Source organism: Myotis lucifugus, unplaced genomic scaffold, assembly GCF_000147115.1.
Source record: "Myotis lucifugus unplaced genomic scaffold, Myoluc2.0 scaffold_2006, whole genome shotgun sequence".
NCBI classification, from domain to species: domain Eukaryota; kingdom Metazoa; phylum Chordata; class Mammalia; order Chiroptera; family Vespertilionidae; genus Myotis; species Myotis lucifugus.
This window is the reverse complement of record NW_005873054.1, coordinates 1-15602: the sequence shown is the minus strand read 5'-3', so window position 1 is coordinate 15602 and position 15602 is coordinate 1. Positions and strand designations below refer to the sequence as shown.

The 15602-nt window shown below is 50.9% G+C and overlaps 1 protein-coding gene across 1 annotated transcript; it reads right to left on the bottom strand.

Moving 5' to 3' along the window:
* Nucleotides 1–936: 936 nt before the first annotated feature.
* CDH5 (cadherin 5) lies at nt 937–15551 on the bottom strand. Its single transcript, XM_006108271.3, has 9 exons — nt 15299–15551; nt 14588–14752; nt 13383–13570; nt 12235–12485; nt 9098–9240; nt 7221–7345; nt 6767–6875; nt 4427–4672; nt 937–3120 (listed from the first exon to the last, which is right to left on the bottom strand). The coding sequence occupies exons 1-9, from the start codon at nt 15549–15551 to the stop codon at nt 2600–2602; spliced, it is 2001 nt and encodes a 666-aa protein (XP_006108333.1). The 3' UTR covers nt 937–2599.
* Nucleotides 15552–15602: the final 51 nt, after the last annotated feature.

The following is a 15602-nucleotide window of genomic DNA, read 5'->3' as shown; positions in this document are numbered from 1 at the left end:
CCTCAGGTTTGTCCCCCCTTGCCCGGCCCTGGGCCCGAGAGGCCCTGAGGGCTGGGCCCCCCGCATGGCAGGGCTTGATGGGGGAGTTCAGGCCACACCCCCTGGCCTGGGACCAGGGGACCTCAGCGCGCCCTGCGCCCTGGTGCCGGGCCAGGTGACCTGAGGCCGCACCCCCCACCTGGTGGGACTTGACGGGGGTGGGGCTGGCCAGGTCTGGATCTAGCCAATGGGGGTGGGGCTGGCCAGGTCTGGGTCTCGCGGGATTTTGACGTGCATGTGGATGGGCGGGGAATTGTCTCTGGTTCCCGCGGCATGCCCCAGACTCCAACAGGAGGAAGATTTTCATACACATATTACTAATTTTCTTTCTGACACTTGTATTATAGAGAAAGGGCAAATAGCAATATTAAAATATGTCCTCTAATGAATTCCCTTTTAATGTGCATGAATTTCATGTACTGGGTCACTAGTACCATATAAACAGTAACCAAAAGAGAGCTGGAGTGACTGCCAGACAAAATAGATTTTAAAATAAAAATTGATCCTAGATGTAGAGGTACATTTTATAATGCTAAAAGGGCCAATCTGTCAAGAAGATAAAATCATTTAAACTTATATTTCCCTAACAACAAACACCAAAAATACTCAAAGCAAAAATGGATAGAATTGCAGGGAAAATAGACAATTCAAGAATAATTGTTGCCCGACTGGTGTGGCTCAGTGGTTGAGCATTGACCAATGAACCGGGAGGTCACGGTTTGATTCTCGTTCAGGGCACATGCCCAGGTTGAGGGTTCAATCCCCAATGGGGGGTGTGCAGGAGGGAGCCCATCAATGTTTCTCTCTTGTCATTGATGTTTCTATTTCTTTCTCCTTCTGTCTTCCTCTCTGAAATTAATAAAAATACATTAAAAAAGCTCACTCTCTCAGCTCTAGAAATGGAAGAATTTCAAGATCTTTATTCAGGTATAAAAAAAAAATACAGTACATTTCATGCACCAGTGTGGTCAATATATAGTCAATTTCCCTAGAGCAGTTATGACAATGATAGGAAATAGAAGGTTACAGGAATTTGTTTATTCAACTAAAACACCTGGATTAAAATTGTTAATCTAAATAGCAACCTTGTTATGCAAAAAATCTTATATGTTTGTGAGACCTAGACATATATAAGTGTTATTAGTAAAAAAAAATTAAGTAGTTATAAAAAAAGGTAGTTATTGGTTAAAAATAAAGTCAGTGTTATCTACGATCCCCTGATGTGTCAGGGGCCCTCAGAGGGGGGACTTGAGTCATGGCCAAGGGTGAGTTGGAGAGTTTGCCTCCATCCCTGCCCCTCCCTTTGAGTGATTCCTCTTCTCCCAGGTGTGTTTGTGCTGGAACGTTCCACGTGTGGCTGAAAGGGGGAGATGCACAGAGGACGAAGGGGCTTGGATGGGGCGGGGGCCTTGTCTTCCGCAGGGTGTGCCTGAAGGACAGGGCCCTGCTGGGGTTCCCTGAGATGCGGCAACAACGAGGTGTGAAGGCAAATGGCTTGGCTCCGTTGTGCAGTCAGAGTTGGGTTTGGACATTGGCCAGAGTTGCCAATTGCTGTGGATCATATCTTGAGTGCCTCTGAGTCCAGAGACGAGGAGGAGGAGGAGGAGGAGGAGGAGGAGGAGGAGGAGGAGGAGGAGGAGGAGGGGAGAGAAAGAAAAGAGACAGCAGGAATGAAGGACCGGGCGAGGCAGAGATGGGAAGACGTGTTCTGCTCTGGGCACATCCGTCCCCATTTCCCAGGCAAAACTAGAGGCGTGTCAGTGAGTCTCCAATCGGGGTCACGCCCCTCCAGGCCCCCTCTGGAGGGTGGCCTTCACCCCCTGGTCTGTCACACATGATCGCCTGTGTCCCTCCAGGATGCATTCACAGTTGCTTCACAGCTCAGCAAGCCACTTCCCTGACGCAGGCTGCGGCTCAGCGCTCAGTGCAGGACAGAAACTAGTGTGGCAGGCGGACGAGGGCCCCTGAAGACCCCAGTGGATAGCTGCCAGGGACCCCTTCCTCCCTCTTCAGGGGCCTGGAGAGGGGCCTCCGAGTGCGAGGGGGCGGGGGAGGGTGTGAGGAAGTTGAAGCAGGGCAGGCGGCATGGATGGCCCTGGGCTTCCTTGGGACCGGGCTGCGGGCAGGGTCACCCACAGGTCATTCTGTCCTGCCCTTTGCCTCCAGGGAGACAGGCGCGAGGGCCTCCCCAGCCTCGCTGGGGGCGTTTAGGGACCTTTGGGGAACACCTGTCTCTGGTAGTTGGACATCAGCTCTTTGAGGAGCTAGAGAAAACGTCTCTGCATTGGACGTGTGGTCCTGGTGACAGGGTTATGTGGCTGTCCCAGCCCAGGCACCGCTAGCTTGGATGTTCCAGCATTTCGGGGGGTAGCCGCCGCGGAAACAGGTTCCTGGACATTTCAGGGACCTGGAGTTTGCTGCCCAGGGTGGTGAGGTCTCTGGGACCCACAAGGAAGGGCTGCTGGGCCTGGGGGGTCCGTGCTGTCATTCCAGGTCAGGCCTGGTGTCCAGCTGGCTGCAGCCGCAACGGTTTGGGTCCCCAGGCCCGGGGCACCCGCCCCTAATACAGCAGCTCCTCCGGGGAGTCCGTGCTGTACAGCTCGGCCAGCATCTTGAACCTGGGCCCCCAGTCGTTGAGGAAGTCGTAATCGATGTCGGAGTCGGAGGAGCCGGTGCCCAGGGAGCTGAGGGACTCGGCGATGGACTCGGAGCCCTCGTAGTCGAACAGGTGCAGCGTGTCGTAGGGCAGGCCGCTGCTGTCCTGGTCCGCCTCGTCCTTCTTCACCTCGATCACAGCGGCCATGTCCCCGAGCTCCCCGGGCTTGGGGGGCGGCAGGTGCCGCGGCGGCTTCTGCACCTTGGCGTACACCGACGGCCGCACGTCCCGCGTGGCGCGCGGAGGCTTGGTCCCGCCGTGGCGCACCGAGTTGAGCACCGACACGTCGTAGCTGGTGGTGTCCATCTCGCCGCCGCCCTCCTCGTCGTAGGAGACCAGCTGCTCGTGGATCTCGGGGACGCTCTTGCCGTGGGCGCGGTCCTGCTTCCGGAGCCGCCGCCGCAGGAAGAGGAGCACCATGATCACTGCCGGGGAGAGAGCCGTGGGTTAGCGGGCTGGCCCGACCCTCACCTGCGCCCCCGTCTCTTCCCTGGGAATTCCTGCAGCTTACGGGACACCCTGGCCCCACACAGGTGTGCGTGGGTCCAGACACCTGGTGGGTCCACTGCTGGGACAGAGTCTCGGCCCCACCTGCCCCCATGTGGTCCTGACTGGTCGTCAGCGCCACTGGTAGGGGGGTCGGAAGGGAGAGGTACCCAGTGGGCTTCCCTCAAGTTCATTCTCTCCTCCAGTGTCAGCCTCATCTGCCTGCATCCTCGTTTCCTCCCTTCTCACACCACTGTGGCAAACCCTGCCACCTTCCTTCCTTCCTTCCTTCCTTCCTTCCTTCCTTCCTTCCTTCCTTCCTTCCTTCCTTCCTTCCTTCCTTCCTTTTCTTTCTTCCTTTCTTTCTTTCTTTCAAAAATTGATTTAAGAGCCCTAACCAGTTTGGCTCAGTGGCTAGAGCATCGGCCTATGGACTGAAGGGTCCCAGGTTCGATTCCGCTCAAGGCCATGTACCTTGGTTGCGGGCACATCCCCAGTAGGAAGTGTGCAGGAGGCAGCTGATGTTTCTAACTCTCTATCCCTCTCCCTTCCTCTCTGTAAAAGATCAATAAAATATATTTAAAATAAAATAAAAATTGATTTAAGAGAGAGAGAGAGAGGAGAGGAGAGGGAGAGAGACCGAGAGAAATATCACTGTGAAAGCGCAACGTCGATCTGTTGGTTGTCTCCCGTTTGCATCCCCTCTTCCTTCTGGGCTTCCTGGAAGCACCTCGCAAATAAACCACGTGCACCCCAATCCTAGGTTCTGCTTCCGGGGGAATCCAAACGAAGGCAAGGCCTGAAATGCTCCCAACCAGAAAAAAAGTGATATCCCGGCAGGAGGAACCCTCTGAAAGGGAAGAAAGCTCCTGGAGATCATCAAAATGAGACGTTTTTAAACTTTGCATCTCTTCCCAAAGGGTGAACTGGATCCTCTGTTTTTAAAACAGTTTTCATGTAAATAAGTGCCAAGAATGGTGCCTGGCACACAGGAAGTTGAATGTCGTATAGAAAGAATTTTAAAGTGGGGGAGGGTCCTTGAGCCCGGTCTCCCCCCCCCCCCCCCGCCCCATCCTTAGGCACCCAGGGAGGTGAAGTTGGCAGTCCTATCTCATTGGGGCTCAGGGTGGGGACTGGCTCAGGGCTATCCTGTGGGCTGGAGGCAGGACTGACCTGGATCCCTGGCCTCTCCCTCCCTTGGAGCAGGCCCCCCTCCCCCATCCCCTCCCGGCTCCGGGCACTGACCTGTGATGGTGAGGATGCAGAGGAAGATGGCTACCAGCACGGGGATGATGTTGTACCCCTGGTAGAGTTTCCCGTTGCAGAAGGTGGCCTCGCCATGCTCGTTGCACTTGCACACGGTCACGGTCAGCGTGCTGGTGCCTGTGAGGCTCGGCCGCCCGTTGTCCGAGATGAGCACAGGCAGGTGGTGGACCTTGGTATGCTCCCGGTCAAACTGCCCGTACTTGACGGTGATGTTGGCTGTGTTATCTGGAAGCACCAGGGCCTCAGAGTCAGGCTGTGCTGCCGGGAGTGCCTGTCCCCTTGTCCGCCCTGACAGTGTAGCTTGTCTCCTCCTGGGAGTCCTCCTGGATTGGGCCCGCCCATGTGCCACCTGGGGCGCCTCTGTGTTCTTTGCATCCCCTGCCTTATGTTTCAGCCTTTTGTTCTTCCAGAGGGGGGATATTTTGGGCAGCTCCTTGGATGTATCTTCTAAGAATGGCTTGGCCAGAATGTAAAATCCCTGTTTTCTCTTTCTGTGGGCAACTGATATGCCTGATCCCTTCCTCCCTAACTCCACTCTAATGATAGGCGACTCTCTTTCAGCTCAGTTAATGAATGTATTGTTTTAAGCTCTGACAAATAATAATCGGGGAAATAAAGTTTTCAATAGTCTTTTAGATCAGGCTAACTTCTGAGACTCTTTCTGTTATCCCTGCAAATTGGCTAGAAAGTAAAAACAATGCTTACGTTCCTGCCTGGGCATGCTGAGGGAATGATTGCATATGGACTTGAGAATATCTGGGGCAGGCTGGGCCTGGGACTGGGCTTTGGCCCGAATTTGACTTTCCCTCCCAGCTCCAATCAATGGTGTCCTGTGCAGAACTCCCGAGGGAGCGTTTTAAACCTGCAGGCGAACAGACCTCACCCCTTCCCAACCACCTCCTTTCCTTGCGTCCCTATCCTCTGTCCATTGCTGACTCCGTGGCTTTGGGCAGAGGCCAGATAATCCTCCCTTTGTAGGCTTCCTGGGAGGTCATGATACTGATGGCCGGGGGAGAGCACGGGATTTGGAGGGGGTATTTGGCCGCCGTGTAGGGTTGGTCCATGAAGCAAGCCAGCCGAGAGCAAAGGAGGCCATATTTTAGATTTCAAAGGAAAGCCAGTTCATTTCATTATTAAGTAGCCTTGTCTGTTATACTTGAGAGTGAACAATATGGCCATTGACACTATGGGAGAAATGAGTGCTTTCTCACTATTCCCATTTAATGCTATAGCAGGACACTCATGCTCAGTGAATCCAAGACCAACAAGCTTGCCTCCTGGCCGCACATGGGGGCTCCTTGGGGTAGCACTTAAGCTTTCCACCCCCTTGTAGACCTCTCTGAGGTAGGATTGAGGTGGACCTTGGGATGGGGTGATGGGTATTTTGGCCGCATTAGTTACTACTAAAGACAGCTGAACGCTGAGTGGTCCGTCATTGACTGTCAACACGTCATGGCCACCTTCCCTGCCCCCAGGAGGCTGTGGCCGATCCTCTGGGTCTGCCCCCGCTCTCAGAGACCCCTTCTCGGACCTTCCTCATCCTGACCTTGCAGTGGCTGTGTCCATACAGGGATCCTCACCAACCACAGTTTTGCCAGTCAGGGACGGGCAGGAATTCCACCCCATGCTGGCTGATGGATTGCTCTAGTTAGATTTAAGGGGGATTTTTATTTTTATTTTTATTTTTCTGAGGAAGCTGCTGAAGCTACGGAAACCTGTCTACCAGTGACTGGAGTGCAATCAACTCAGCATGACCCCACCCCTGAGCGCTTACTCATTGGAAGCTCTGATTGGCTACTACTGACATCATAGGACTCTCTGGGCTGTGATTGGCGGACTAGATCCTGTCCCAGGCCCCTGGCGGTAAGTAGTTATTGTAATTGAATTAAGACCAAGTTTTCTGATTCCTTGGCATTTCAAATTCACATGTCCAGTTTTCACTTTTTGGAAGTGACCTCAAAGTTCCATGTCATAGAGTAAATTGTAATTATGCTGAGTAATTCAGAGATTGTGTGTGAGGAATCCCTTGGCTAGTTTGGGAACCGAACTGACTGTCTGCACCCGTATCTATTCTGTACGCCTAGTCTCTTACGGGAAATGGCAGGTTATGCGGGCTTGACAGTTTGGCCAGGGCACCTCTGACCATTGTACAGGCCAATAAGGATTTGGCAGAAGTTGTACAAAATATGCCATGAAATGAAAACCCCAGTGAGGCCTTGCCCCCAGTTTGTTGACTTGAGCCTTGATCCTGGCGCTTCAAGACTCAAATAACCTCCCTCCTGACCCTCCTAAGAGCCAGGTACTTTCATGTGGACATACCGTGATTATCCGTGAGGGTGAAGTTGCTGTCCTGGGTGTTCAGGGAGAATTTGAACTTCACATTTTTTGGCGTTATGTCCGCGTCTGTTGCCAAGATTTGCACCACCAGCTGGAGTGTGGAAGACGCGGGTGGTCAGTGATGGTGTTGGGCTTGTCTGGAGTTCAGTGATGGAGACTCTGGGTTTAGACCTGACCCTGGCTGCCTCCCACCTGCAACACTGACTTAAATGACACCCACAAAGATACTCTTTGTACCGGCCCCCTCCCCGCCAATCTGTTCTCCGCGTCTTTTCTCTGAGCCTCAGTTTCTCCACCTATACAGTAGGGATAATGTCACCTTTCCTCAAGGCTGCTGTGCAGGTCACATTAAGCAACTGATTGTGGGTGGGAGGTGCTGCTCGGAAGCCTGTCCCAGGTGGGCGCCGCCTCGTCCTCCCACCCGAGCCAGACTCACCGTGCCCTGCTCAGCATTCTCGCACACTGTGGGCTCGTAGGGCTTGGCAAACTTTGGGGGGTTGTCGTTCACATCCAGAACTTCGATGTGGACCTGGACGATGGATTCTTTGCCCGTGGGGTTCCCTGCAGGGGGAAAGAACTTGTCACTGCAACGGGCTCCGCTGATGTGTGGATGGGGGCTCCCGGAGGAGGGCCCTTCTCACAGGAAGAGGGGGCCATGGAAGAGGGAGGCCAGGGAGGGTATTCTGGATGAAATGAGTGGAAGAGGTGGGGGGCGGGGCAAGCTTCATGCACAAGGATGCTTCCTAAAGAATTACTTGTAAGAATGAAAAGGTAATCTCAGGGAATTTAAAAAGCTTTTCATAAAATTGAGTTAAGTCATCACCAAACTAATCTCAGGATTTAATTAAGTAATTGAAATTAATTCAAACAAGTATAATTTATTAAATTAAATTACTTAATTAGAAAATGATTTAAAAGGTAAACAATGTAAGTGAGATTGGGCCAATAAATTACACCACTTTACAAGAATGAAATATGTGGCCATTTATAATGCCCGTGTAAATTACATTTTCAAAATGTAAGTTAAAAAACGACGGGTTAGAACCATGAGAAAATGGTTCTGAAATAAGGTTAAGTAAAAATGCAGGATAAGAGTTGATACAAATATTATAAACTTACTTCTGTAAATATATGTATAGGACAGTGATGGCGAACCTCTGACACGCGAACTCATTTTTTGGTTGATTTTTCTTTGTTAAATAGCATTTACATATATAAAATAAATATCAAAAATATAAGTCTTTGTGTTACTATGGTTGCAAATATCAAAAAATTTCTATATGTGACACGGCACCAGAGTTAAGTTAGGGTTTTTCAAAATGCTGACACGCCGAGCTCAAAAGGTTCGCCATCACTGGTATAGAAAAAGGACCACAGAAGGTACACTAAAGTGCTAACAGTAGTGGTCTCTGTATGGTAGGATTATGGGGGGATCATTTTCTTCTCCTAGTTTGTATTTTCCGTATTTTAAAAGAAACCACAAATAACTTTTAAAATTTAAATTACTTTCAAAATTTTAAAAAGTGTATGACTGTAAATAGATGGGGAAGAAAGGGCTAAAGATGGATCTGAAAACACAGGAGTCCATCACAGTTGGCCTGGCTGTCATATTGGGGATGTGGGTAGCACTGGGGGGCGGTGGCCAAGTCCCGCTTTCGCCCCCTCTCCGGGGGGTGGGGGGTGGTCTCCTGGGTGAGGCGGGAATGTTAATCTTTCTCTGCAGGGCAGTGGTGATTTTCTCATAGAGGACAAGGGTGCAAAACTCCAACTCTTGCCTTTCCCTTTGGCGCATGTTACACCAATTTCTGGAGAACCTAACCACCTTGGAGTTAGAACCTGCTGCAGATTTTGAATTCAACCCCCTAACTGGGACATAAAGAGCCCCAGACAGCCTTTTCCAAAATCCATGATCATAAGAATCATGTGGCGCTTGTCCAATGCATGTTTCTTGGCCCCGTTTCTGGCTCACTGGACCTGAACCACCAGGGAGGGGTCTGAAAAGCTCTAGGTTAAGAGGTGCCCCAGGTGATTCTTGTCACGGGGACAGCGCTTCATAAACGGTACTGTGCATGAGATTCCGATTCAGTCTGGGGTTGGGGCCTGGCCCTTGGCCTTGATAACAAGGTCTCAGGGGATATGGGTGCTTGCTGGTCCGTCCACACTCGGGGATGAAGGCTGCCTAACATCCCAGCCAAGTGGTGCTCTAAGGGAGCTTAGAAACCTCCAGAGACCCCCCCGTGACAGACGATGCAACTGCGAATGAAGGAAGGAAAGGAGAAGAGCCCCGATGGCCTGGCAGATGGGGTTACTCACCTCTAGAATCCAGCTCCTTGGCCTCCACAGTCAGGTTATACCAGGGAGTGACTTCTCTGTCTACTTCTTTCTCGTTGTAAATATTCCCCTGCTTGCTTATTTGGAAGAAATGGCCTTTGTCGCTGGTCCTGCGGATGAAGTATCTGCCGGGGGGAGAGAGAATCATGGCTTTCTATTGCTCTTTGCTGAGTTCACTTCCCTAGTATGACAGACAAGGCCCTTCAGGATCTGTCTCTTGCATCCTCCTCCGTCCTCTTCTCACTGCCCGTTGCACCCCACCACCCAGAGGGGTGCAGAGAAGCGAGGTGATCCCTTTGATCTTAGCGCTGTTGTCATCTCTGATGTGAGGGTGGTGCCTGAGCCTCCATCAACTGTGCTCTCAGAGCTGAGACAGGTGCACTTTCATCACCTACCCTATAGCTGCGATTGTGCTTGTGATGAATGAAAAGATAGTTGGGCAAGAGCCAGGAAGAAATATAAAAAAAAAGGAGCTATAAGAGATAAGAAGTGAGTGAAAGAAAATTAAATTTGTGAAGTAAAACTGTGAACAGTTCTTCCAGAAATCATAAACAAAGGTATGCAGAGGTGAAAAGAGAGAGGAAAACTATAATTATAATAATTATTTGCTACCACTGAAGAAAGTTCCAGAGCAAATGGAACAGAAGAAATGACAAAAGATATAATGAAAGGAAACTTTCCTGATCTGAAGAAAGGCCCGAATCTACAGATTAAAAGTGGCCATTGATATGAGGCATGGTTTTAAAAGGGGATCAGTATTTAGGTATATCCTGATGACACTTTTGAATTTCAAGTCTTATACGAAGACACTGAAGGGTCCAGTTAGGAAAAAAAAAAAAAAAGCATTTTTATAAAGAGAAACCAGAGTCACCCCAGAAAGTCCCCATAAATTAAATGCTAGAACACTTTGATAGTAGTTTTGGAGTGAAGTGTCTATAATCTGAGTATTAGACAAGCACATCTAGATGTTATGAACATAAGAAGGCAAAACAAAACAAACTGTGGTATTTGTAAACATGCAAGAAATCAGGAGTGATAGCTCTCATCTACAAAGATAGGCCCTGAAAAAAATTTTTTGAAAACTTCATCTAATTGAGAAATGTCTCAATATAAAGCAAAAAGTGGGAGGAATTAAAATGAAACTATTGATTTATTATTATATATATGAAAAAGCAATGGTGTTGTGTGTGTGTGTGTGTGTGTGTGTGTGTGTGTGTGTGAGAGAGAGAGAGAGAGAGAGAGAGAGAGAGAGAGAGATTGATTTTTAACTAGAAAATGTAGGTCCTGGGAAACATTTATAATTTTATAGATGGAAGTAAATTTCACTGATAAAAGTAAAAATGAATGTACTCTACCCAAATATCTTGAAGAAAAAAATAGATGGGGGAAAAGAAAAAACCCTATTAAGTTTGAGAAATGGGAAATGTAAAACAAGATAAAAAAATAACATAACATGTCACTTATGATGAGAAATGTAAATAGGTTACACACAAAGCATCCCAGTTTAGATGAAAAAGCAAAGTCAACGGCATTGTATTTTTGAAAGACAACTTAATGCCAAATGACCTAGCAAAGTTAAGAGTCAAGTTTGGAAAATACATATCAGGCAAACATGAATAACATGAACATAGGACTGGCGAACTTAACATCAGGCAACGTGGAGTTGAAGGCAAAATGTTTAGGCGGAACAAACTGGGTAAGGTCATAGGATAAAAGTTAGAAGGTGTAGTGAAGGTAAAATAGCTATCAACTATTAGAAACACTAAAATACATAAAGCAAAAGCATCAAGGAAAAGAATGAACACAGATACCATTATATTACATCACGAAACAAGTTAAAGCAAAAATACAAAATGCCCTACCACGAGTAAGTGAAAAGAAAAAAGCCAATCTTAAATTAGCCCTTGGGTCAGTGAAGAAGAAAAGCGATCATCACAGACTATTTAGAGTAGAATGGCCATGAGAGCAGTAGCCCAGGAACGTAGGAGATGTGGCCAGAAAGGAGGGACACGTTTGTCCTTAAGAAGAAGACGATAACATAGAAACATGAACTCCCCCCACATTGATATGTAAACACCATTCTCATTAGAATTCCAATGGGTTTTAAAAAACTGGGTAAAGAATTTAAAAATTCACAAGAAAGACTGTTTTAGGGTGCATAGAAAGTATGTAAAGTAAAAAGCAAGGAGGGAGGGGCTTGCCCTCTATACACCAAGTTTCAGGGTAAAGCTGCTACAATAAAACAGGATGGCTTTGCCAGAGAATAGATAGAATAGAGGATTCAGAAATAGATTCGGATGCAGACAGGAGCCTAATATATAAAGAGGGTCAGGAAACCAGGAGTTACTTATTTGGTGCTGGTACAATCGGCTAATCCTCGGGAATAGCATGAGATTGGATTAAATTCATACGCACTATCAAATGTTAAGTGGCCCTAGAAAGTATGAGTTAGAACTATATCTTTTGTCCCAGAGGGTAGAAGAGAGGAGTCTAGTTGAAATGGGCGTGGCATGATAAAAAAAATTAAAACAATAAAAAACCCAAACCGGACAAGCAAACAACAAACCTGCCGTTAACGCATCTTGCCGTTTGCCATGAAGAAAGGCGTGATAGGACCCCATCAAACATGAGTTTGGTGAACAGGTGTTATCTGGGAGTGGGGGGCTGCTGATGTTTCTTTATCCATCTTTGTGTCATTTCTCCGTGAAATGAGCACTTTTCCCTCTTGTGTTTTGGGAAGACAGATTTAATAAAGCGTGTTGAGTGCAGAGGATTTACATATGTTGTCTGGTTGGTTGCCCTCTTGACCGCCGGGTCTCCCTCGATGGGGCTTGGGGGAGCCAGACCTGGGGGAGCCGGGGTCCAGAGAACAGGCCCTTCAAGGCCGAGGGGCTCTGGTGGCCAGGGCTGTGCGAGGTGGTGCTCAGGCAGGACACGGTCGCAGAGGGTGGAAGAGAGGGCCACGTGGGCCAGTGGGAGAGCTTGGCTACTAGTCCTGTCTCTGCGTTTCCCACGTACACGCCGGGAGGTTTTCCCTTTGGGCCTGGGCTCAGTCCAGCAGCCAGAAGGACCTCAGGCCAGGACTGTCATGACCACCCCCTTCCTCACTCCCTCCTTACCCAATGTTCCTCCGCGCGGCGTCGGGGTCCACGGCCAGCACCGAGCCGATGAGAGGTTTCTTCAGGTTCTCCTGCAGCTGGAAGTGGTAGAAGGGCTTCTGGAAGACGGGGGGCTCGTCCACGTCGGTGACATGGATCGTGACGCGGGCCTTGTTTTTGGCGGAGATGCTGCTTGAGTAGCGGAGGTTGATGGTCGGGTCCGTGGCCTCGATGGTGAAGCTGTATTGCTGGATGCGTTCGTAGTCCAGGGGCTGTGGAGGGAAGAGGATGGTGAGCCCCTGTTCAGAGCCCCGCATGTAGTGTGTGATCTTGCCAGCACTCCTGCGAGGTAGTTCCGGGATGATACCCATTTTACAGATGAGGGGCTGGAGGCCTGGAGAAGTGATATTTCCCAGGCCATCAAGGGAGTGGCTGGGCCTGGCTGTCTGCACCTACCTCCCCCCTCCCCCCTTTCGCATCTCAGCTGCTTCCTTGCTCCACCCTCAAGCCTGGCTCTATGCCTGGCCCTGTTCCAAATCCTGGGGACACACAGGGACCAGCCCCAGTCCTGCTCTCGAGGGGGATCAAAGACTAGTGGTTCTAGCCACAGCTCCTTAAGGACGAGTCTTTTCTTATGTTTTTGCTCAAGAATCTTCTCCTGCCCTTGCCTGCTTAGTACAGTGGGGCCTTGACTTACGAGTGTCCCGACTAACGAGTTTTTTGAGATACCAGCTGTCTCTCGGCCGATTTTTTGCATTGAGTTGATAGAGTAATTTGAGTTAACGCGCTCCTTAACGAGCTCGGTCTCGGAACGAATTAAACTCTTAAGTCAAGGCCCCACTGTACTCTCCTACTCACCCTTCCAGAAGCCGATTCATCTTCCTCCTTTTCTCCTGTCACTGCTGCTGGGGCTTCCTGGGATCACCTCCCACGTAAACTGTTTACACCAAATCCTTGCCTCACGGTCTGCTTCAGGCAGGACCCAGCCTAAGGCACCGATCCTTCTCTCCTCGCTCCGCCGTCCCAGTGTCCGTGAGCACATGGCTAGCTCCAAGCTGACCAGAGTGCATCTCTGATGGCCTCTGACCGGCTAGCCGCCCTGGGCGAGTTCTGGAGATGCTGGGAGCCCCCAACCCCACATCTGTCCCCATCGCCCCCGGCCTGCAAACCTTTGTGGGCTTGATGATGCCCTCGTTGTGGGTGGGGTCCGTCTGGATGGTGAAGGTGTCCCTGAACTCTCCCTGCACGATGCTGTACTTGGTCATTCGGTGCTGGGGTTCGTCTGGGTCCTCAACAAACAGAGAGCCCAGGGGGCTGCCCACACGGATGTCTTCAGGCACCGTAAAGTTGTAGTTAGCTGATGCAAATAGGATGCCCCAGAGGGCATTGGGTTAATGAGATCCACAAGGCAATTGTCCCTCCTATTACCCTAATATATTCTGATATGGGAAATGGGCATGGGAAGATAATAATAATCCTATATAATAAAAGCCTAATATGCTAAGTGTCTGACCATTCGACCGTTCGACCAGTCGCTATGATGCGCACTGACCATCAGCTCCAACCAGTAGGTTAGCTTGCTGCTGGGGTCTGGCCGATTGGGACTGGGTGAGATGGGTCAGATATGCCCTGGAGCCCTCCCGCGGTTCCTCCCTGGCCCCGATGGGGCACCAGTGGGGTCCCTTGGCCTGGCCTGCACCCTCTCACAATCCAGGACCCCTCGGGGGATGTCAGAGAGCCAGTTTCGGCCCTATCCCCGCAGGCCAGGCCAGGCCAAGGACCCCACTGGTGCACGAATTCTTGCACTGGGCTTCTAGTTAATAATAATAATAATGCCACTGGAATTTTCAGTGTCAAGGCAAAATAGTTCTCCTCTATCTGTCCATCCATCCATCCAACTATCCAACTAGTTATTAAGCATCTACTGTACGCCAGGCACTTTGCTAGGGGAGTTATGCATTGACAAGAGGGACAAGTCCCGCCTTCTGGGAGCTTAAGCCATGCACAACGAGGCCACTCAGGAAAACTGGCCTGTCCTTGGGGAGGCCGAGCCCCTGGCTTTGCCTCAGTATTAGAGGGTTCATGTGAAGAGCCATCGCCTTCCTCCTCAGCCCCACCCAGGGCATGTGAGAAGCTCTTGTCAGGCATTTTTGGGGAGAATCAGTCTGTGGCTGGGCTCAGTGTTCTGAGTCAGGGGCAGTAGGACAGCCTTGGGAATGTGCGCAGGGATGGGGAGCAGGGCCCCTCCTTCGCCAAAGTGATTTCCCTGAGCCCCAGGCCCACCCTGGGGTGGGGTGAGGGGTTGAGCCCCAGGTCACCGCATCTGGAGCATTCCGCCCGCTGCCCTGCCCAGGGCCCCAGGGGAGGGGCTCACTCTGGGTGAAGATGGGGAAGTTGTCGTTGATGTCCTCCAGAGTGATCAGCACGGTGGTCGTGCCGGAGTCCCCGCGGAGGCCCTGGGCATCTTGGGCTTCCACCACGATCTCGTACTTGGCCTGCGTTTCTCGGTCCAGGTTGTTGACTTTGGTGAAGACGAGTCCTGCAGAAAGGGTCCCAGCAGGAGCCATGTTACCTGGGGAGCTTGAAGAAAATGCTGGTGCCCAGGCCTTCTCCAGAGGGCACCTGACTGCCAAGCGCCCAGGGCATTCTAGTGTGCAGCCAGGGCTGAGGGACACTGGCCAACCACCCCCTGCCGCCACCCCTGCACTTCGGGGCCAGAGCTGCCCAAACAGTTTGGTCCAATATTAGCCTTAGCTGCCGGGAGCACTGTGCTGAGAAAGAGCCTGAGGCCCCCTCTCGGCTCAGCGTAGAGGAGAGCTGTAACCAGCTTCCACTCCTGCCTCCTGTGTCCACGCGTGGGTCCTGATTTTGTTCCCTGGACTGGAGTCCGTGTCTTGGGCACCTGTCTGCTTCCTTCTGCCCTCACCAGCCACCTTGTCTTACCATGGGATACCAACCACCTCCTTAGCATAGTGTGGCCCAGTGGTCAGTGACCCCTGTCAGACTGGGCTTCCCTCAGCACCCACACCTGGAATATCTCCCCCTCCCCCGCTCCCCGAGCCACAGGAGGGTCAGTCTCACAGACCAGAGTTAGAAATGCCAAAGTATTCGTCTCCTTTCAGGATGTGGTACATGACGGTGGTGTGCTCTGCCACGGTGGGGTCATCTGCATCCACTGCTGTCAGTTGGAAGACGGAGGTCCCTGTGGAGAGAGAGTCCAGGGGGTTGCACCCTTGTGACTGCCAGCCCCACCTTGTTCCCAGATGGGTGTCCCCTGAACCCACCTCCCCCAGGGCCCCCGGGCGAAAAGGCTGCTTTATTTCCCGAGGAGCCTGCATGGGGGCAAAGTGCTGGCAGCAGGGGAGGCCCAGCCTGATCGGCCTCCAAGG

Excerpts from the sequence above, each read along its gene's own strand:
- CDH5 (XM_006108271.3), bottom strand. The coding sequence starts at position 15,551 with ATGCAGGCTCCTCGGGAAATAAAGCAGCCTTTTCGCCCGGGGGCCCTG. Across the intron at positions 13,571-14,587 it reads CTTCCCCATCTTCACCCAGA|CTAACTACAACTTTACGGTG; the intron begins GTGAGCCCCTCC and ends TATTTGCATCAG. Across the intron at positions 4,673-6,766 it reads CACCCTCACGGATAATCACG|ATAACACAGCCAACATCACC; the intron begins GTATGTCCACAT and ends TGGTGCTTCCAG.